Here is a 24488-nt window from a genome sequence, read left to right as displayed (position 1 = left end):
CCACCCCCTCACCAACCCCTCCCCAGACACCGTCACACCCACCCCCTCACCAACCCCTCCCCAGACACCGTCACACCCACCCCCTCACCAACCCCTCCCCAGACACCGTCACACCCACCCCCTCACCAACCCCTCCCCAGACACCGTACCACCCACCCCCTCACCAACCCCTCCCCAGACACCGTCACACCCCACCCCCTCACCAACCCCTCCCCAGATACCGTCACACCCACCCCCTCACCAACCCCTCCCGAGACACCGTCACACCCACCCCCTCACCAACCCCTCCCCAGACACCGTACCACCCACCCCCTCACCAACCCCTCCCCAGACACCGTACCACCCACCCCCTCACCAACCCCTCCCCAGACACCGTACCACCCACCCCCACACCAACCCCTCCCCAGACACCGTCACACCCACCCCCCTCACCAACCCCTCACCAGACACCGTCACACCCACCCCCTCACCAACCCCTCCCCAGATATCATCACACCCACCCCCTCACCAACCCCTCCCCAGACACCGTCACACCCACCCCCTCACCAACCCCTCCCCAGATACCGTCACACCCACCCCCTCACCAACCCCTCCCCAGATACCGTACCACCCACCCCCTCACCAACCCCTCTCCAGATACCGTACCACCCACCCCCTCACCAACCCCTCCCCAGACACCGTCACACCCACCCCCTCACCAACCCCTCCCCAGATACCGTACCACCCACCCCCTCACCAACCCCTCCCCAGATACCGTACCACCCACCCCCCTCACCAACCCCTCCCCAGATACCGTCACACCCACCCCCTCACCAACCCCTCCCCAGACACCATCACACCCACCCCCCTCACCAACCCCTCCCCAGACACCGTCACACCCACCCCCCTCACCAACCCCTCCCCAGATACCGTCACACCCACCCCCTCACCAACCCCTCCCCAGACACCATCACACCCACCCCCTCACCAACCCCTCCCCAGATACCGTACCACCCACCCCCTCACCAACCCCTCCCCAGATACCGTACCACCCACCCCCTCACCAACCCCTCCCCAGATACCGTACCACCCACCCCCTCACCAACCCCTCCCCAGATACCGTACCACCCACCCCCTCACCAACCCCTCCCCAGATACCGTCACACCCACCCCCTCACCAACCCCTCCCCAGACACCGTCACACCCACCCCCCTCACCAACCCCTCCCCAGATACCGTACCACCCACCCCCTCACCAACCCCTCCCCAGATACCGTACCACACACCCCCCTCACCAACCCCTCCCCAGATACCGTACCACCCACCCCCTCACCAACCCCTCCCCAGACACCGTCACACCCACCCCCTCACCAACCCCTCCCCAGATACCGTACCACCCACCCCCTCACCAACCCCTCCCCAGACACCGTCACACCCACCCCCCTCACCAACCCCTCCCCAGACACCATCACACCCACCCCCCTCACCAACCCCTCCCCAGACACCATCACACCCACCCCCTCACCAACCCCTCCCCAGATACCGTCACACCCACCCCCTCACCAACCCCTCCCCAGATACCGTACCACCCGCCCCCCTCACCAACCTCTCCCCAGATACCGTCACACCCACCCTCTCACCAACCCCTCCCCAGATACCGTCACACCCACCCCCTCACCAACCCCTCCCCAGATACCGTCACACCCACCCCCTCACCAACCCCTCCCCAGACACCGTCACACCCACCCCCTCACCAGATATCATCACACCCACCCCCTCACCAACCCCTCCCCAGATACCGTCACACCCACCCCCTCACCAACCCCTCCCCAGATACCGTACCACCCACCCCCCTCACCAACCCCTCCCCAGATACCGTACCACCCGCCCCCCTCACCAACCCCTCACCAGATATCATCACACCCACCCCCCTCACCAACCCCTCCCCAGACACCGTACCACCCACCCCCTCACCAACCCCTCCCCAGATACCGTACCACCCACCCCCCTCACCAACCCCTCACCAGATATCATCACACCCACCCCCCTCACCAACCCCTCCCCAGACACCGTACCACCCACCCCCTCACCAACCCCTCCCCAGACACCGTCACACCCACCCCCTCACCAACCCCTCCCCAGACACCGTACCACCCACCCCCTCACCAACCCCTCCCCAGATACCGTCACACCCACCCCCTCACCAACCCCTCCCCAGATACCGTACCACCCACCCCCCTCACCAACCCCTCCCCAGATACCGTACCACCCACCCCCTCACCAACCCCTCCCCAGACACCGTCACACCCACCCCCTCACCAAACCCTCCCCAGACACCGTCACACCCACCCCCTCACCAACCCCTCCCCAGACACCGTCACACCCACCCCCTCACCAACCCCTCCCCAGACACCGTCACACCCACCCCCCTCACCAACCCCTCCCCAGATACCGTCACACCCACCCCCTCACCAACCCCTCCCCAGATACCGTCACACCCACCCCCTCACCAACCCCTCCCCAGACACCGTACCACCCACCCCCTCACCAACCCATCCCCAGATACCGTACCACCCACCCCCCTCACCAACCCCTCCCCAGATACCGTACCACCCACCCCCTCACCAACCCCTCCCCAGACACCGTCACACCCACCCCCTCACCAACCCCTCCCCAGATACCGTCACACCCACCCCCTCACCAACCCCTCCCCAGACACCGTACCACCCACCCCCCTCACCAACCCCTCCCCAGACACCGTACCACCCACCCCCTCACCAACCCCTCCCCAGACACCGTACCACCCACCCCCTCACCAACCCCTCACCAGATACCGTACCACCCACCCCCTCACCAACCCCTCCCCAGACACCGTACCACCCACCCCCTCACCAACCCCTCCCCAGATACCGTACCACCCACCCCCTCACCAACCCCTCCCCAGACACCGTCACACCCACCCCCTCACCAACCCCTCACCAGATACCGTCACACCCACCCCCTCACCAACCCCTCTCCAGACACCGTCACACCCACCCCCTCACCAACCCCTCTCCAGACACCGTCACACCCACCCCCTCACCAACCCCTCCCCAGACACCATCACACCCACCCCCCTCAACAACCCCTCCCCAGACACCGTCACACCCACCCCCTCACCAACCCCTCCCCAGATACCGTACCACCCACCCCCTCACCAACCCCTCACCAGACACCGTCACACCCACCCCCTCACCAACCCCTCCCCAGATACCGTACCACACACCCCCTCACCAACCCCTCCCCAGATACCGTCACACCCACCCCCTCACCAACCCCTCCCCAGACACCGTCACACCCACCCCCTCACCAACCCCTCCCCAGATACCGTACCACCCACCCCCCTCACCAACCCCTCCCCAGACACCATCACACCCACCCCCTCACCAACCCCTCCCCAGATACCGTACCACCCACCCCCTCACCAACCCCTCTCCAGATACCGTACCACCCACCCCCTCACCAACCCCTCCCCAGACACCGTCACACCCACCCCCTCACCAACCCCTCCCCAGACACCGTCACACCCACCCCCCTCACCAACCCCTCCCCAGACACCGTCACACCCACCCCCCTCACCAACCCCTCCCCAGATACCGTACAACCCACCCCCCTCACCAACCCCTCCCCAGACACCGTCACACCCACCCCCTCACCAACCCCTCCCCAGACACCGTCACACCCACCCCCCTCACCAACCCCTCCCCAGACACCATCACACCCACCCCCTCACCAACCCCTCCCCAGACACCGTCACACCCACCCCCCTCACCAACCCCTCCCCAGATATCATCACACCCACCCCCCTCACCAACCCCTCTCCAGATACCGTCACACCCACCCCCTCACCAACCCCTCCCCAGACACCATCACACCCACCCCCCTCACCAACCCCTCCCCAGATACCGTACCACCCACCCCCTCACCAACCCCTCCCCAGATACCGTCACACCCACCCCCTCCCCAACCCCTCCCCAGACACCATCACACCCACCCCCTCACCAACCCCTCTCCAGATACCGTCACACCCACCCCCTCACCAACCCCTCCCCAGACACCGTCACACCCACCCCCTCACCAACCCCTCCCCAGATACCGTACCACCCACCCCCTCACCAACCCCTCCCCAGATACCGTCACACCCACCCCCTCACCAACCCCTCCCCAGACACCGTACCACCCACCCCCTCACCAACCCCTCCCCAGACACCGTACCACCCACCCCCTCACCAACCCCTCACCAGATATCATCACACCCTCCCCCCTCACCAACCCCTCCCCAGACACCGTCACACCCACCCCCTCACCAACCCCTCACCAGATACCGTCACACCCACCCCCTCACCAACCCCTCCCCAGAAACCATCACACCCACCCCCCTCACCAACCCCTCCCCAGACACCATCACACCCACCCCCTCACCAACCCATCCTCTCGTGGTCAGAGTGGACAGTCCGAGTGGACATGGTTAGTGTGGACAGAGTCCGAGTGGACGTGGTCAGATTGGACGTGGTCCGAGTGGACGTGGTCCGAGTGGACGTGGTCCGAGTGGACGTGGTCAGAGTGGACGTGGTCCGAGTGGACGTGGTCAGAGTGGACAGAGTCCGAGTGGACGTGGTCAGAGTGGACGTGGTCAGAGTGGACGTGGTCCGAGTGGACGTGGTCAGAGTGGACAGAGTCCGAGTGGACGTGGTCCGAGCGGACAGAGTCCGAGTGGACGTGGTCCGAGCGGACAGAGTCCGAGTGGACGTGGTCAGAGCGGACAGAGTCCGAGTGGACGTGGTCAGAGCGGACAGAGTCCGAGTGGACGTGGTCCGAGTGGACAGAGTCCGAGTGGATGTGGTCAGAGTGGACGTGGTCAGAGTGGACGTGGTCAGAGTGGACAGAGTCCGAGTGGACGTGGTCCGAGTGGACAGAGTCCGAGTGGACGTGGTCAGAGTGGACGTGGTCAGAGTGGACAGAGTCCGAGTGGATGTGGTCAGAATGGACATGGTCAGAGTGGACGTGGTCAGAGTGGACATGGTCAGAGTGGACGTGGTTAGTGTGGACAGAGTCCGGGTGGACGTGGTCAGAGTGGACATGGTCCGAGTGGACGTGGTCAGAGTGGACAGAGTCCGAGTGGACGTGGTCAGAGTGGACAGAGTCCGAGTGGACATGGTCAGAGTGGACGTGGTCAGAGTGGACAGAGTCCGAGTGGACGTGGTCAGAGTGGACAGAGTCCGAGTGGACGTGGTCAGAGTGGTGATGTTGAGTCTTTAGCTCTTTAAGGCTTCAGTTTGAGAAAGCAAAGGATAGGAAAACTCAAGGTTTTTCCTGCTTTCTATCTGCTCAGTGTGGACAGTAGAGATGACAGACCAGATATTTGAATGCTTCTCTTGTGAGATGTGGGAAGGCAGGGACACCTCCAGAGTCCCTGATGACTACAACTGCGAGAAGCTTCATCTGGCTGAAGCTCAAACAAACCACGTTAAGGAGTTGGAGCTGGAACTGGATGAACTCCAGATCATTCAGGAGGCTGAGGGGGTGATAGATAGGACATATAGAGAGGTAGTTCCACCCAAGGTACAGGACACAGGAAACTTGGAGTCTGTCAGGAAGGTGTATGGGGTTAAGAAGCCAGTGCAGAGTACCCCTGTGGCCATTCCCCCTTAACAACAGGTATATCAGTTTGGACACTGTCAGGGTAGGGGGGTATGACATAATACAGTATCGTAAATTCACAGTCTCTGGCACTGAGTCTGCTTCTGTGACTCAGACAGGAAGGAGGAAGAAGAGGCACGCTGTGGTGATAGAGGATTCGTTAGTTAGGGAATGGACAGGAGGTTCTGTGGGTGAGACCAAAATTCCTGGATGGTACGTTGCCTCCTGGGAGCCAGAATACTGGATCTAGTCTTAAGTGGGAAGGTGAACAGCCAGAAATCATGGTCCATGTAGGGTTAGGGTTAGGGTATGACAAGGGATGAGGTTCTGCATAGGGATTTCAGGGAGTCAGGTTGTAAGTTAATGAGCAGGACTTCCAGGGTTGTGAACTCAGGATTGCTAAGCATGCCACGTGCTAGTGAGACCAGAACTAGGCAGATTACACAGTTTAACATGTGACGAAGGAGTTGGTGTAGGAGGGAGGGTAGAAGATTTTTGGATCACTGGGCTCTCTTCCAGGGAAGGTGGGACCTGTACAGAAAGGACAGTTTGCACCTGAACTGGAGGGGGGACAAATATCCAAGCGGGAAGGCTTGTTAATAAGACACAGGAGCAGAATTAGGCCATTTGGCTTATCGACTCTGCTCCGCCATTCCATCATGGCTGATCCTTTTTTCTCTCCTCAACTTCGGTTCTCAACCTTCTCCCCTTTGATACCATGTCCAATCAAGATGCCATGTCCTGTCAATCTCTGCCTTAGATACACCCAACAAGCTGGCCTCTGCTGCACGCGGCAACAAATTCCACAAATTCACCACCCTCTGCCTAAAGAAATTTCTCCACATCTCTGTTTCGAAAGGGCGCCCCTCTATCCTGAGGCTGTGCCGTCTTGTCCTAGACTCTCCCACCATGGGAAACATCTTTTCCACGTCTACTCTGGCTAGGCCTTTCAACACTGGAAAAGGTTCAGTGAGATCCCCCCTCATCCTTCTGAATTCCAGTGAGCACAGACCCAGAATGTTGAACATGGTGCCACTCATGCACTGAGCTGCAGATGTGTCAAGGCAAGACGCATTGTAGGAAAGGTGGATGATAACACGGTAGCTGGTTTACAAACACCAGCAATGTGTAGTGAGGAAAAGGCTGTTGACAGGACAAACTGCAGTCGACAGGACAAGCAGCAATGTAAAAGGTGGACACAGTTAAAAAAGGGTGAATACAGACTGAAGGTGTTGTATCTGAATACGTGCAGTATATCGGAATAATGCAGATAAACTTGTAGAAGAGTTGCAGATTGGCAGGTATGATGTCACTGAATCATAGTTGAAAGAAGATTATAGCTGGGAGTTTAATGTCCAAGGACAGGCAGGAAGGCAGAGGGGTGGAGTTGCTCTGATGGTTAAAAGATGAAATCAAATCATTACAAAGAGGTGACATGGGGTCAGAAGGTGTTGAATCATTGTGGATAGAGCTAAGGAACTGCAAGAGTAAAAAGACCTTGATGGGAGTTGTAGACAGATCCCTAAACAGTAGCAAGGATGTGTAATGAGGATACAAATTACAACAGGAGACAGAACGTGCATGTCAAAAGGACAATGTTACAATAGTCATGGGGGACTTCAACATGCAGGTAGTTTGGGAAAATCAGGTTGGTACTGGATTCTGTTAGGGGTCACCCTAGTTCGGAAAGAAGTCCAGAAGAGACCCTATGAACTATGCTGCTATAAGAGGGACAGAGGGAGGCGTCCAGCGTAATGAGAGAGAGACAGACAGAAACTGCTCGAAAAAATGATGTTATGGTTCCTCTGCTGGTTCTTTACCTTTCTCCGAGGTCACTTTGCCTGCTTGGAGAGAGTCTGCAGAAAGCGATGGGCAGAGCAGGTTGATGGACAGCTGGTGTCCAACATGGAGAGATAAAAAGCAGATCCGCTGGGCCACGGACAGGCACACTGAGACACACGACGATGGTGTCAGACACTGAACGAGCTTTGTGCACCCACGTAAAGGTGGGGTTTTGCTGGATCGACTCGGGGAAATCGATCAGTGGCTCACAATGTGAAAAGGTGTGACCGGTGGGGAATTATTTGTGTGTCCACCCTTGCCTGGGTGATAGTTCCACCACTGAAGAATGGTTGTACGTGTTATGGTCACAGTCAGAGACCACAACAGGACTTCGGAAGATAACGGGAAGATCGATGGCAACAGCTCATATATATCACTCTCATTACTCAACTGACTACCTCGAACTGAACTGAACTCTCTTCATCATATCGTAAGACTGTACCCATTTACCCCTGGGTTTGAAAGATCCTAGTTTTGTTCCTATTTCCACACATATATATGTATCTCTCTGCTAACCTGTTTGATATATTTGCATTTATATTACTGTATTGCTTAGTTACTAATAAACACTATTAGTTTACGTTAATACCAGACTCCAGAGTGTTTTCCATTTCTGCTGGTTCTTTAACCCGGTCACAGGGTATGTGACAATTCCAAGAAGGGGAAATTTCACGTATGTCTACGAGATGACTTTTTAGAACAGCTCATGGTGAGCCACTAAGGGAACAGCTGTTCTGGATTGGATGTGATGCAATGAACCAGAATTGAAGAGAGAGCTTAGGGTAAGAGAACCATATAACCATATAACAATCACAGCACGGAAACAGACCATCTCGGCCCTCCTAGTCCGTGCCGAACTCTTAATCTCACCTAGTCCCACCTACCCGCACTCTGCCCATAACCCTCCACTCCTTTCCTGTCCATATACCTATCCAATTTTACCTTAAATGACACAACTGAACTGGCCTCTACTACTTCTACAGGAAGCTCATTCCACACAGCTATCACTCTCTGAGTAAAGAAATACCCCCTTGTATTTCCCTTAAACTTCTTCCCCCTAACTCTCAAATCATGTCCTCTCGTTTGAATCTCCCCTACTCTCAATGGAAACAGCCTATTCACGTCAACTCTATCTATCCCTCTCAAAATTTTAAATACCTCGATCAAATCCCCCCTCAACCTTCTACACTCCAATGAATAGAGACCTAACTTGTTCAACCTTTCTCTGTAACTTAAGTGCTGAAACCCAGGTGACATCCTAGTAAATCGTCTCTGCACTCTCTCTAATTTATAGATATCTTTCCTATAATTCGGTGACCAGAACTGCACACGATATTCTAAATTTGGCCTTACCACTGCCTTGTACAATTTTAACATTACATCCCAACTTCTGTACTCAGTGCTTTGATTTATAAAGGCCAGCGTTCCAAAAGCCTTCTTCACCACCCTATCTACATGAGACTCCACCTTCAGGGAACTATGCACTGTTATTCCTAGATCTCTCTGTTCCACTGCATTCCTCAATGCCCTACCATTTACTCTGTATGTTCTATTTGGATTATTCCTGCCAAAATGTAGAACCTCACACTTCTCAGCATTAAACTCCATCTGCCAACGTTCAGCTCATTCTTCTAACCGGCATAAATCTCCCTGCAAGCTTTGAAAATCCACCTCATTATCCACAACACCTCCTACCTTAGTATCATCGGCATACTTACTAATCCAATTTACCACCCCATCATCCAGATCATTTATGTATATTACAAACAACATTGGGCCCAAAACAGATCCCTGAGGCACCCCGCTAGTCACCGGCCTCCATCCCGATAGACAATTATCCACCACTACTTACTGGCATCTCCCATCTAGCCACTGTTGAATCCATTTTATTACTCCAGCATTAATACCTAACGACTGAACCTTCCATGTGGAACTTTGTCAAAGGCTTTGCTGAAGTCCATATAGACTACATCCACTGCCTTACCCTCGTCAACATTCCTCGTAACTTCTTCAAAAAATTCAATAAGGTTTGTCAAACATGACCTTCCACGCACAAATCCATGCTGGCTACTCCTAATCAGATCCTGTCTATCCAGATAATTATTAATACTATCTCTAAGAATACTTTCCATTAATTTACCCACCACTGATGTCAAACTGACAGGTCTATAATTGCTAGGCTTACTTCTAGAACCCTTTTTAAACAATGGAACCACATGAGCAATACGCCAATCCTCCGGCACAATCCCCATTTCTAATGACATCTTAAAGATCTCCGTCAGAGCTCCTGCTATCTCTACACAAACTTTCCTCAAGGTCCTGGGGAATATCCTGTCAGGACCTGGAGATTTATCCACTTTTCAATTTTTTAAAAGCGCCAGTACTTCCACCTCTTTAATTGTCATACGTTCCATAACTTCCTTGCTTGTTTCCCACACCTTACACAATTCAGTATCCTTCTCCTTAGTGAATACCGAAGAGAAGAAATCGTTCAAAATCTCTCCCATCTCCCTCGGCTCCACACAGAGCTGACCACTCTGATTCTCTAAGGGGCCAATTTTATCCCTCACTATCCTCTTGCTTTTAATATAACTGTAGAAACCTTTTGGATTTACTTTCACCTTATTTGCCAAACCAACCTCGTATCTTCTTTTAGCTTTTCTAATCTCTTTCTTAAGATTCCTTTTACATTCTTTATATTCCTCGAGCAATTCCTTTACTCCATGCTGCCTATATCTATTGTAGACATCCCTCTTTTTCCGAACCAAATTTCTTATATACCTTGAAAACCATGGTGTTTTCAAATCTTTAACCTTTCCTTTCAACCTAACAGGAACATAAAGATTCTGTACCTTCATAATTTCACCCTTAAATGACCTCCATTTCTCTATTACATCCTTCCCATAAAACAACTTGACCCAATCCACTCTCTCTAAATCCCTTCGCATCCCCTCAAAGTTAGCCTTTCTCCAATCAAAAATCTCAACTCTAGGTCCAGTCCTGTCCTTCTCCATAATTATATTGAAGCTAATGCTATTGTGATCACTGGACCCGAAGTGCTCCCCAACACATACATCTGTCAGCTGACCTATCGCATTCCCTAACAGGAGATCCAACACTGCCCCATCTCTAGTCGGTACTTCTATGTATTGTTGCAAAAAACTATCCTGCACACATTTCACAAACTCTAAACCATCCAGCCCTTTTATAGAATGAGCTTCCCAGTCTACGTGTGGAAAATTAAAATCTCCCACAATCAGGAGAAGAGATTATATTATGATCAGTCCATAAGACATAGAGCAGAATTAGGCCATTTAGCCCATCGAGTCTGCTCTGCTATTTCATCACGGCTGATCCTAGATTCCACTCAACCCCATTCACCTGCTTCCTCGCCATAATCTTTGATGCCCTGACCGATCAGGAAATGATCAACTTCTACTTTAAATGTTCACATGGACCTGGTCTCCACCACAATCTGTGGCAGAGCATTCCACAGATTACCTACTCTCCACTGAAAAAATCCTCCTAAACTCTGTTCTAAAGGGTCGCACCTTAATTCTGAGGTTGTGTTCTCTAGTTCTGGATACACCCACCATAGGAAACATCTTCTCCACATCCACCCTATCCAGTCCTTTCAACATTCAGTAGATTTCAATGAGATCCCCATGCATTCTTCTAAATTCCAATGAGTACAGGCCCAAAGCTGCCAAACACTCCTCATATGTTAACCCCTTCATTCCCGGAATCATCCTCGTGAACCTCCTCTGGACTCTGTCCAATGACAACACATCCTTTCTGAGATATGGGGACCAAAACTGTTGACAATACTCTAAGTACAGAAGGGTAGGGTAAGGAAAAGGTTTGGCAGCATTGATAGGGGACTCTATAGTTAGCAGCTCAGACAGATGATTCTGTGGACGCAGGAAAGAAACTCAGATGGTAGTTTGCCTCCCAGGTGCCAGGGTCCAGGATGTTTCTGATCGCGTCCACAATATCCTGAAGTGGGAAGGAGAATAGCCAGAGGTCGTGGTACATATTGGTACCAATGACATAGGTAGGAAAAGGGAGGAGGTCCTGAAAGAAGACTACAGGGAGTTAGGAAGGAAGTTGAAAAGCAGGACCTCAAAGGTAGTCATCTCGGGATTACTGCCACGTGACCGTGAGTATAGGAATAGATTGAGATGAGGATAAATGTGTGGCTGAATGATTGGAACAGAGCGCAGGGATTCAGATTTCTGGATCATTGGGACCGCTTTTGGGCAGGTGTGTCCTGTACAAAAAGGACGGGTTGCACTTGAATCCCAGGGGGACCAATATCCTGGTGGGGAGGTTCGCTAAGGCTACTGGGGAGAGTTTAAACTAGAATTGTTGGTGGGTGGAAACCGAACTGAAGTGATGGAGGAAGAGGCAGTTGGCTCAGAAATAAAGAAAACTTGCAGGCAGTGCGAGAGGGAGGATAGGCAGGTGATAGAAGCTCTGACCGAAGGTTTGAGATGTGACTACTTTAATGCAAGGAGTATTATGAACAAAGCGGATGAGCTTAGAACGTCGATCAGCACTTGGAACTATGATGTTGTGGCCATTACAGAGAATTGGATGGCTCAGGGGCAAGAATGGCTACTTAGAGTGCTGGGTTTTAAATGTTTCAGAAAGGACAGGGAGGGAGGAAAAAGAGGTGGGGGCGTGGCACTGTTGATCAGATATAGTGTCACGGCTGCAGAAAAAGTGGATGCCATGGAGGGATTGTCTACGGAGTCTCTGTGGGTGGAGGTTAGGAACAGGAAGGGGTCAAAAGCTTTACTGGGTGTTTTTTATAGACCACCCAATAGTAACAGGGACATCGAGGAGCAGATAGGGAGACAGATTCTGGAAAGGAGTAATAATAACAGGGTTGTTGTGGTGGGAAATGTTTATTTCCCAAATATTGATTGGCATGTCCCTAGAGTGAGGGGTTTAGATGGGGTGGAGTTTGTCAGGTGTGTTCAGGAAGGTTTCTTGACACAATATGTAGATCAGCCTACAAGAGGAGAGGTTGTACTTGATTTGGTATTGGGAAATGAACCTGGTCAGGTGTCAGATCTCTCAGTGGGAGAGCATTTTGGAGATAGTGATCACAATTCTATATCCTTTACCATAGCAGTAGAGAGGGATAGAAACAGACAAGTTAGAAAAGCGTTTAATTGGAATAAGGGAAATATGAGGCTATCAGGCAGAAACTTGGAAGTTTAAATTGGAAATAGATGTTCTCAGGGAAATGTATGGGAGAAATGTGGCAAGTGTTCAGGGGATCTTTGTGTGGAGTTCTGCATAGATACGTTCCAATGAGACAGGGAAGTTATGGTAGGGTACAGGAACAGTGGTGTACAAAGGCTGTAATAAATCTAGTCAAGAAGAAAAGAAAAGCTTACAAAAGGTTCAGAGAGCTAGGTAATATTAGAGATCTAGGAACATAGAAATTAGGTGCAGGAGTAGGCCATTCGGCCCTTCGAGCCTGCACTGCCATTCAGTATGATCATGCCTGATCATCCAACTCAGAACCCTGTACCTGCTTTCTCTCCATACCCCCTGACCCCTTTAGCCACAAGGGCTATATCTAACTTCCTCTTAAATATAGCCAATGAACTGGCCTCAACTGTTCCCTGTGGCAGAGAATTCCACAGATTCATCACTCTCTGTGTGAAGAAGTTTTTCCTTATCTCAGCCCTAAAAGGCTTCCCCTTTATCCTCAAACTGTGACCCCTCGTTCTGGACTCCCTCAACATCGGAAACAATTTTCTTGCAGCTAGCCTGTCCAATCCCTTTAGAATTTTATACATTTCAATAAGATCCCCCCCAATCTTCTAAATTCCAGCGAGTATAAGCCTAGTCAATCCAGTCTTTCTTCATATGAAAGTCCTGCCATCCCAGGAATCAATCTGGTGAACCTTCTTTGTACTCCCTCTATGGCAAGAATGTCTTTCCTCAGATTAGGGGACCAAAACAGCACACAATACTCCAGCTGTGGTCTCACCAAGGCCTTGTACAACTGCAGTAGAACCTCCCTGCTCCTGTACTCAAATCCTTTTGCTATGAATGCCAACATACCATTTGCCTTTTTCACCGCCTGCTGTACCTGCATGCCCACCTTCAATGACTGGTGTACAATGACACCCAGGTCTCGTTGCACCTCCCCTTTTCCTAATCGGCCACCATTCAGATAATAATCTGTTTTCCTGTTCTTGCAACCAAAGTGGATAACCTCACATTTATCCGCATTAAATTGCATCTGCCATGAATTTGCCCACTCACCTAACCTATCCAAGTCGCCCTGCATCCTCTTAGCATCCTCCCCTCAGCTAACACCACTGCCCAGCTTTGTGTCATCCGCAAACTTGGAGATGCTGCATTTAATTCCCTCGTCTAAATCATTAATATACGTTGTAAACAACTGGGGTCCCAGCACTGAGCCTTGCGGTACCCCACTAGTCACTGCCTGCCATTCTGAAAAGGTCCTGTTTACTCCCACTCTTTGCTTCCTGTCTGCCAACCAATTCTCTATCCACATCAATACCATATCCCTAATACCATGTGCTTTAAGTTTGCACACTAATCTCCTGTGTGGGACCTTGTCAAAAGCCTTTTGAAAATCCAAATATACCACATCCACTGTTTCTTCCCCATCAACTCTGCTAGTTACATCCTCAAAAAATTCTTTAAGATTCGTCAGACATGATTTTCCTTTCACAAATCCATGCTGACTTTGTCTAATGATTTCACCTCTTTCCAAATGTGCTGTTATCTCATCTTTGATAACTGACTCTAGCACCACCGATGTCAGACTCACTGGTCTATAATTCCCTGGTTTCTCTCTCCCTCCTTTTTGAAAAAGTGGGGTTACATTAGCCACCCTCCAATCCTCAGGAACTAATCCAGAATCTAAGGAGTTTTGAAAAATTATCACTAATGCATCCACTATTTCTTGGGCTACTTCCTTAAGCATTCTGGGATGCAGACCATCTGGCCCTGGGGATTTATCTGCCTTTAATCCCTTCAATTTACCTAACACCACTTCCCTACTAACATGTATTTCCCTCAGTTCCTCCATCTCACTAGACCCTCGGTCCCCTACTATTTTCGGAAGATTATTTATGCCCTCCTTAGTGAAGACAGAACCAAAGTAGTTATTCAGTTGGTCTGCCATGTCCTTGTTCCCCATGATCAATTCACCTGTTTTTTAACTGTAAGGGACCTATATTTGTCTTAACCAATCTTTTTCTTTTCACATATCTATAAAAGCTTTTACAGTCAGTTTTTATGTTCCCTGCCAGCTTTCCCTCATAATCTTTTTTCCCTTTCCTAATTAAGCCCTTTGTCCTCCTCTGCTGGACTCTGAATTTCTCCCAGTCCTCAGGTGTGCTGCTTTTTCTGGCTAATTTGTATGTTTCTTCCTTGGAATTGATACTATCCCTAATTTCCCTTGTTAGCCACAGGTGCACTATCTTCCCTGGGTTAGTCTTTTGCCAAACTGGGATGAACACTTGTAGTTCTTCCATGCGATCTTTAAATGCTTGCCATTGCATATCCACCGTCAGCCCTTTAAATATCATTTGCCAGTCTATCTTAGCTAATTCATGTCTCATACCTTCAAAGTTGCCCTTCTTTAAGTTCAGAACCTCTGTTTCTGAAATAACTATGTCACTCTCCATCTTAATGAAGAATTCCACCATATTATGGTCACTCTTACCCAAGGGGCCTCACACGACAAGATTGCTAACTAACCCTTCCTCATTGCTCAATACCCAATCTAGAATGGCCTGCTCTCTAGTTGGTTCCTCGACATGTTGGTTCAGAAAACCATCCCGCATACATTCCAAGAAATCCTCTTCCTCAGCACCCTTACCAATTTGGTTCACTCAATCTATATGTAGATTGAGGTCACCCATTATAACTACTGTTCCTTTATCGCACGCATTTCTAATTTCCTGTTTAATGCCATCCCCAACCTCATTACTACTGTTAGGTGGCCTGTACACAACTCCCACCAGCATTTTCTGCCCCTTAGTGTTATGCAGCTCTACCCATATCGATTCCACATCCTCCAGGCTAATGTCCTTCCTTTCTATTGCATTAATCTCCTCTCTAACCAGCAACGCTACCCCACCTCCTTTTCTTTCCTGTCTATACATTAGTTTATTCTCAAGACTACCCGAAACAATAACAAAGCGGCCATTTCTATCAGAAATTACATTATGTTGAATAAAGGATACATTCTGAGCAAACAGGATAGAGACGCCTCTCGATCTAGATTGAGAGGGTGAGTGAAAATGTATACCCTTCCATCCTTTGTAAGAACGTGAAATATCATCTTTATGAATATAGGTTTCTTGAAGAAAGATTATACACGTTTTAAGTTTCCGGATATAAGAGAAAATCTTATTTCGTTTAGCAAGGTTATTTAGACCTTTCACATTAAAACTGAGTATATTAATAAAAGAATCCATCAAGTATCCTTTAGTAATGTATAAAACGTAATCACAAACATGTAGATAGAGAATAAATAAAACAGTAAAAGCATCCAATCAGCTTTCTGGAAGAACCCATTTCCCCCCTCCCTCCCTCAAAGAAAGAAATCAGCCAAGGGAGGCTAAAGACAAAATTTAACGTTCCCAACCCAAAACTCCGGTGGCTCCAGAAAATATTTATGTATAGCTGTGCTGAATAAATGACTGTAAATATATATATACAAAAACAAAATATCAAAGTAAATAAGTTCGCTATTTACGAAAAAAACCCATGAGAAAATATAAGTATTAGTCTCGGTAAAAAGGAAAGACAAATAAGGAAAATCAAATAAGGAAAACAACATATACTTGTGGGTGCAAAAAAAAGGAGTAAAGAAACAAATAGAAAATAATTAGAAAGGGAAGCGGTTTAGATAGCTTCCTACATGACTAATTTAAGGCATTCAAGGGAGAGAAAAAACAAAATGACAAAATGGTAAAATAATGAAAAAAAACAAAAACCAGCAATAAGAAATATAGAATATTGTACACTATTGAAAAACAGTAAAAGACCGAAAGGTATATTAATATTTAAAAGATAGGAAAGATCAGAGTGAATTTAAAGTAAAGCAAAACATCCTATCGTTTCATTCCTCAGTAATTACTACACATAGAGCCTACATAATGACTTTCAGTCAAATTACTAAAAGGAAGGTAAAAATCAACATAACACAAAGAATATAACGTATTGTTTAAAAAGAGCTGCGAAAAAGTAACATTAGAGGACCCGTATAAAGGCGGAAAACAGCAAAAGAGAAAATAAATGCGGTCTGCCTGCGTATTTTGCATAGTTTGAAAGATAACAAGGTGCCAATTACTTAATCAAACAAATGATTAAGGCTTCGTAAACCAAGAAACCTTATTATCAGAAGTAGTAACCTTGAGTTTACACGGATCTCTGAGAGAAAGGCGACAGCCAAGCTTAAAAGGATCAGACATGACCTCTTTAAAAGCCTGTCTAGCTCTTAGAATTTCTGGTAGATAATCTTGAATGGTCCGAAACTGTTGATCACGAAATTGTAATATGCGTTTCTTCCTTGATTCACGAAGGATCTGTTCTTTAATCTGATAGTCATAAAAGCGAATGGTAATAGAGCGAGGTTTGGCAGGATCCCAATTAGGTAACTTGGTGAACGCGGTCCAATAATATATCAGGGAATAAATCTTTCAGCATTTGAGCACAAAAATCGATAGGTTGATTATCCTCCAGTTTTTCAGGAAGCCCAAGAATTCTGATATTGCACCTTCGGTTCCTGGTCTCCAAATCTGTAAGTTTCTTCAGTAACCGTCGTATTTTTTAAGTTGTTCCTTAGAAATTTTCTTCAAACCTTCGAAATCCTTCTGCAACACCAGCAGAGATTCTTCGTGTAGCTTAATACGAATTTCATGGTCATTCACGGTCTGCTGTACACTTCCAAGTTTCCGACTAAGCGTTTTCAGTTCAGATTTAACCAGGTTGAAGGAAATCCAAGTCATCCAGTTTATCTAATCTTTTGAGTCTCTCTGACATTTGTTGAAACATTTCAGTCAAAGTCTCTAAAGTAGCCTCTTTTTTAGAGTGGTTTCTACTCATGGTGCTCTCACCGAGATTGGCTTAAACAGCAAAGTAAGCAAATAATTTCGGAGCACATAGCTACGGCAACCTACTCCATTACAGCTACCGGAAGTCTCCCCTTTCCTGCCTATCCCTCCTGAATATTGAATATCCCTGGATGTTGAGCTCCCATCCTTGATCACCCTGGAGCCATGTCTCTATGATCCCAACTATATCATATTCATTAATAACTATCTGCACATTCAATTCATCCACCTTGTTACGAATGCTCCTCACATTGACACACAAAGCCTTCAGGCTTGTTTTTACAACACTCTTAGCCCTTAGAAGATTATAAGGCTAGCAGGAAGGAGCTTAAGAAGGAAATTAGGAGAGCCAGAAGGGGCCATGAGAAGACCTTGGCAGACAGGATTAAGGAAAACTCCAAGGCATTCTACAAGTATGTGATGAGCAAGAGGATAAGACTTCAGAAAATAGGACCAATCAAGTGTTACAGTGGAAAAGTGTATATGGAACCAGGGGAGATAGCAGAGGTACTTAATGAAAACTTTTCTTCAGTATTCACTATGGAAAAGGATCTTGGTGATTGTAGGGATGACTTGCAATGGACTGAAAAGCTTGAGCATGTAGATATTAAGAAAGAGGATGTGCTGGAGCTTTTGGAAGCATCAATTTGGATAAGTCGCTGGGACCAAATGAGATATACCCCAGGCTACTATGGGAGGCGAGGGAGGAGATTGCTGAGTCTCTGGTGATGATCTTTGCATCATCAATGAGGACGGGAGAGGTTCTGGAGGATTGGAGGGTTGCAAATGTTGTTCCCTTATTCAAGAAAGGGAGTAGAGATAGCCCAGGAAATTATAGACCAGTGAGTCTTACTTCAGTGGTTGGTCAGTTGATGGAGAAGATTCTGAGAGGCAGGATTTATGAGTATTTGAAGAGGCAGAATATGATTGGCAATAGTCAGCATGGCTTTGTCAAGGGCAGATCGTGCCTTACAAGCCTGATTGAATTTTTTGAGAATGTGACTAAAGACGTTGATGAAGGTAGAGCAGTAGATGTCGTGTATATGGGTTTCAGCAAGGCATTTGACAAGGTCGCCCATGCGTGGTTTATTCAGAAAGTAAGGAGGCATGGGATCCAAGGGGACATTGCTTTGTGGATCCAGAACTGGCTTGCCCACAGAAGGCAAACAGTGGTTGTAGATGGGTCATATTCTGCATGGAGGTTGGTGACCAGTGGTGTACCTCAGGGATCTGTTCCGGAACCCTTACTCTTTATGATTTTTATAAATGACCTGGATGAGGAAGTGGAGGGATGGGTTAGTAAATTTGCCGATGACACAGAGGTGGAAGGTGTTGTGGATAGTGTGGAGGGCTGTCAGAGGTTACAGTGGGACATTGATAGGACACAAAACTGGGCTGAGAAGTGGCAGATGGAGTTCAACCCAGATAAGTGTGAGGTGGTTCATTTCAGTAGGTCAAATATGATGGCAGAATATAGTATTAATGTTAAGACTCTTGGGGTCCGAGTCCATAGGACACTCAATGCAGCTGCACAGGTCAACTCTGTGGTTAAGAAGGAATACGGTGTATTGGCCTTCATTAACTGTGGGATTGAGTTTAGGAACTGAGAGGTAATGTTACAGCTGTATAGGACCCTGGTCAGACCCCACTTGGAGTACTGTGCTCAGTTCTAGTCACCTCACTACAGGAAGGATGTGGAAACCATAGAAAGGGTGCAGAGAAGATTTACAAGGATTTTGCCTGGATTGGGGAGCATGCCTTATAAGCATAGGTTGAGTGAACTCGGCCTTTTCTCCTTGGGTGAGAGGTGACCTGATAGAGGTGTATAGGATGACGAGAGGCATTGAACATGTTGACAGTCAGAAGCTTTTACCCAGGGCTGAAATGGCTTACACAAGAGGGCACAGTTGTAAGGTGCTAGGGAGTAGGTACAGAGGAGATGTCGGGGTAAGTTTTTTTACTCAGAGTGTGGTGTGTGCATGGATGGGCTGCTGGCGATGGTGGTGGAGGCGGATACGATAGGGTCTTTTAAGAGACTCCTGGATAGGTACATGGAGCTTAGAAAAATAGAGGGCTATGGGTAACCTTAGGTAATTTCTAAAGTTAAGGATATTTTCAGCACAACTTCATGGGCCGAAGGGCCTGTATTGTGCTGTAGGTTTTCTATGTTTCTATGACGTTTGAGGCCAAAACCCTTCAGCAGGAATGCAGAAAGGAAGATGAGGAGTGGATTTAAAAGGTTAGGGGTAGGGATGAAGTGAAGAGCTGGGAAGTAAGTTGGTGAAAGAGACCGAAGGCCATGGAAGAAAGAAAAGGGGGAGGAGCACCAGAGGGAGGTGATGGGTGGACAAGCAGATAAGGTAAGAGAGGGGAAAGGGGATGGAGAATATAAGCTCCACACACATAATGCTGGTGGAACACAGCAGGCCAGGCAGCATCTACAGGGAGAAGCGCTGTCGACGTTTTGGGCCGAGACCCTTCGTCAGGACTAACCGAAAGGAAAGATAGTAAGAGATTTGAAAGTAGGAGGGGGAGGGGAAAATGCAAAATGATAGGAGAGGACCGGAGGGGGTGGGATGAAGCTGAGAGCCAGACAGGTGATAGGCAAAAGGGATACAGAGCTGGAGAAGGGAAAGGATCATGGGATGGGAGGCCTAGGGAGAAAGAAAGGGGGAGGAGGGGAGCACCAGAGGGAGATGGAGAACAGGCAGAGTGATGGGCAGAGAGAAAAAAAAACTAAATATGTCAGGGATGGGGTAAGAAGGGGAGGAAGAGCATTAACGGAAGTTAGAGAAGTCAATGTTCAAAGGGGAAGATAAGCTGTTGTTACTCCAACCTCACAACAATGGAGGAGGCCATGGAAGCAACAGCAGCAGTGCCTCTGGCACTGAGTCTCACCCTGTGCCTCAGAAGGGTAGAGAACAGAAGAGGATAGCAGCAGTAACAGAGGACTCTATAGTCAGGGGGTCTGTGGATGCAAGAAGGAAACACAGATAGTAGTTTGCCTCCCAGATGCTGGTGTTCGAAATGTTTCTGAATGCGTCCACAATATCCCGAAAAGGGAGAGTGAGCATCCTGAAGTTGAGGTATATATCAGTACCAACAACATAGGAAGAAAAAGAGAAGAGGTCCTGAACAAAGTATTTGGAGAGCTCAGAAGGAAGCTGAGAAGCAAGACTTCAAGGGCAGTAATCTCGGGATAGCTTCAGGATAGAGGGGTGCCCCTTTCAAATGGAGATGAGGAGGAGTTTCTTTCATCAGAAGGTGTGAATTCATTGTTGTGGATGACTGGAGAGGCCAGCTCCTGCAGTATACCTAAAACAGAGGCTGATACGTCCTCAATTAGATAGGAAGTCAAAGGCGGCAGGAGAATGGAGTTGAGATGGATAATCAATCACCACGATGGAATAGCTGAACAGATCTGATGGGCCAAATGGCTTAACTCTGCTCCTTTATCTTATGATCCATGGAAGGGGTACAGCCTGCTTCCCTTCGTCGGTCAGGGCATTGAGCATAAAAGGCATGAGGCCATATTTGTAATGTTGTGTTCATTCCTGATTGCTCCACTACAGCAAGGATGTCGAGGGTGCAGACAAGGTCTACCTGGATGCTACACCCAGAGAGCTTGTGCTATAACAAACGGGGGTTCTTTCCTCTGGAGTGCTGCAGGCTGGCTGGAGGTCTGATAGAGGTGTATAAGACTATGAGAGGCATGGATAGAGTAGACAGACTGCATCTTTTCCCCAAGGTAAACATGTCTGGTACAAGAAGGCAAACATATAAGATGAGAGGGAAAGAAGACGTGAGGGACAAGTTGTTTTTTTTTCAAAAATGGAAAGTGGTGGTGGCTGGAGTGCACGGTCTGGGGTGGTGTTGGAGGCTGGTCTATGCAAGAAATGGAGGATTATTACATACAGGGAGATGGGATTAGTTTCATTTGGAACCCATGGTTGTCACCGAGATTGTGGGCTGAAGGGCATGTTTCTGTGCTGAACTGTTCTATGGTGTGGAGAGGAAAGGGCAGAGGTTTAAGGTGAGAGGGGAGAAATTTAATGGAAATTAAGCTTGCAGATGACACTAAGATAGAGGGTACAGCAGACAATGAAGAAGTTGATCAGAAATTAAAAGGGATCTGGATCAGCTGGGGAAATGGGCCAAGGAATGGCAAATGGAGTTTAATCTGGATAAATGTGAGGTGTTGCATATCGGAAAATCAAATCCTGGTGGGATCTCCACACTGAGAGGCAGGACCATGCGGACTGTTGTAGAACAGAGCAGGAGTGCAAGCACCTGGTTCCCTAAAGCTGGAGTCACAGGTGGACAGAATGGTGAAGAGGGCCTTTGCCATGCTGGTTTTCACACCCCAGAGTATTGAGTATAAAAATTGGGGGGTCGCAGTGCGATTGTACTGGAGGCAGGTGAGGCCCCACTTTGAGTATTCTGTTCAGTTCTGGTCACCCTGCTATAGGAAAGATACTATCAAACTGGAAAGAGTGCAGGAAAGATTTACGACGATATTACCAGGAATTGAGAAAATGTGTTATAGAGAGAGGTTGGACTGGATGGGACTCCTTTGGAGTATTGGAGACTGAAAAGTGATCTCATAGAGGTGTTTAAAACCATGAGGGGTGCAGATAGGGTGAATACACTCTTTACCCAGTGTTGGGTAAAGGGTGGAGGTTTAAGGTGAGAGGGGGAGGTTTAATAGGAACCTGAGTGGTCAGTATATGGAATGAGTTGCTAGAAGATGTGATTGAGGCAGGTGCATTAACAACATTTGACAGACGCTTGGTCAGGAACATGGATACAATAGGTTTAGAAGTAAATGGATCAAACATGGGCCAGTCAGACGAACTCAGGTGTGAATCTTGGCCAGTGTGGATGACAATAGACGTGGCTATGATTCCTCACCTGTCCGAATGTCGTGGTTTATGCCGTCCACGCTGATGATGGCTCCGCCAATCCCGTTGCCCTGGTGATCCTTCACCACACCCTTTATACCCCGGTGAACCTGCAGAGGGACAGGTCAGAGGTCACAGGGGCACAAAGAACACATATACGGAGTGAGTGCCGCTCTCTGGTGGGGAGAGGGGGCATGAATCTTTACTGGGACCTACTGAAAGTCAGAAGTGTAGCTGCCTCTGGCTGGGACCCCCTCCACTGGCAGAGGGAAGTGCCCTGACCGAGGGAACAGTCACCTCAGCCCGATCACACCAGGCGTGGAGAGATTCCTGCTGGGCTCCGCTCTGCTAACCCTAATGCCAGAATCTCAGCAGGTGCAGGTCTCTCAAGACTTGAGCTGTCTCACATTGATATGAACTGCTCCTCTCAGAGATACAGGTAGGAGGCACCCATATGGGCACCTGCCCCACACCCTCCAATCCCGAGGTGTCCTCCCTTCCGACACATTGCGGCAGTCAGATGTTCCACCGAGGAGTGATATTGACACGCCAGTGGAAGAGCTTCGACAAGGGTTAACCCTTACCCTGACCCTGGTGATATTGACACGCCAGTGGAAGTGCTTCGACAAGGGTTAACCCTGACCCTAGTGATATTGACACGCCAGTGGAAGTGCTTCGACAAGGGTTAACCCTGACCCTGACCCCAGTGATATTGACACGCCAGTGGAAGTGCTTCGACAAGGGTTAACCCTGACCCTAGTGATATTGACACGCCAGTGGAAGTGCTTCGACATGGGTTAACCCTGACCCTGACCCTAGTGATATTGACAGGCCAGTGGAAGTGCTTCGACAAGGGTTAACCCTGACCCTGACCCTAGTGATATTGACATGCCAGTGGAAGTGCTTCGACAAGGGTTAACCCTTACCCTAACCCTAGAGATATTGACACGCCAGTGGAAGTGCTTCGACAAGGGTTAACCCTTACCCTGACCCTATTGATATTGACACGCCAGTGGAAGTGCTTCGACAAGGGTTAACCCTGACCCTAGTGATATTGACACGCCAGTGGAAGTGCTTCGACAAGGGTTAACCCTTACCCTGACCCTAGTGATATTGACACGCCAGTGGAAGTGCTTCGACAAGGGTTAACCCTTACCCTGACCCTAGTGATATTGACACGCCAGTGGAAGTGCTTCGACAAGGGTTAACCCTTACCCTGACCCTAGTGATATTGATACGCCAGTGGAAGTGCTTCGACAAGGGTTAACCCTTACCCTGACCCTAGTGATATTGACACGCCAGTGGAAGTGCTTCGACAAGGGTTAACCCTTACCCTGACCCTAGTGATATTGACACGCCAGTGGAAGTGCTTCGACAAGGGTTAACCCTTACCCTGACCCTAGTGATATTGACACGCCAGTGGAAGTGCTTTGACAAGGGTTAACCCTTACCCTGACCCTAGTGATATTGACACGCCAGTGGAAGTGCTTCGACAAGGGTTAACCCTTACCCTGTCCCTAGTGATATTGACACGCCAGTGGAGGTGGTTCGACAAGGGTTAACCCTGACCCTATTGATATTGACACGCCAGTGGAAGTGCTTCGACAAGGGTTAACCTGACCCTGACCCTGGTGATATTGACACGCCAGTGGAGGTGGTTCGACAAGGGTTAACCCTGACCCTGGTAATATTGACACGCCAGTGGAAGTACTTTGACAAGGGTTAACCCTGACCCTGACCCTAGTGAGATTGACACGCCAGTGGAAGTGCTTCGACAAGGGTTAACCCTGACCCTGACCCTAGTGATATTGACACGCCAGTGGAAGTGCTTCGACAAGGGTTAACCGTTACCCTGACCCTAGTGATATTGACACGCCAGTGGAAGTGCTTCGACATGGGTTAACCCTTACCCTAGTGATATTGACACGCCAGTGGAAGTGCTTCGACAAGGGTTAACCCTGACCCTG

General features: G+C 49.0%; 1 protein-coding gene across 1 annotated transcript in view; it reads right to left on the bottom strand.

Annotated features, from left to right (window-relative positions):
- Positions 1-24488, bottom strand: part of LOC132392015 (inactive carboxypeptidase-like protein X2) — a 271814-nt gene that overhangs the window by 11079 nt on the left and 236247 nt on the right. The window contains exon 13 of the mRNA XM_059965914.1: positions 22532-22631. Within this exon, the coding sequence (XP_059821897.1) occupies positions 22532-22631 (100 nt within the window). The remainder of the gene's footprint in view (positions 1-22531; positions 22632-24488) is intronic.

Source organism: Hypanus sabinus, chromosome 3 (genome assembly GCF_030144855.1).
Source record: "Hypanus sabinus isolate sHypSab1 chromosome 3, sHypSab1.hap1, whole genome shotgun sequence".
Taxonomy (NCBI): domain Eukaryota; kingdom Metazoa; phylum Chordata; class Chondrichthyes; order Myliobatiformes; family Dasyatidae; genus Hypanus; species Hypanus sabinus.
Note: the sequence above shows the minus strand (reverse complement) of the source record. Positions and strands in the feature narration are given on the sequence as shown.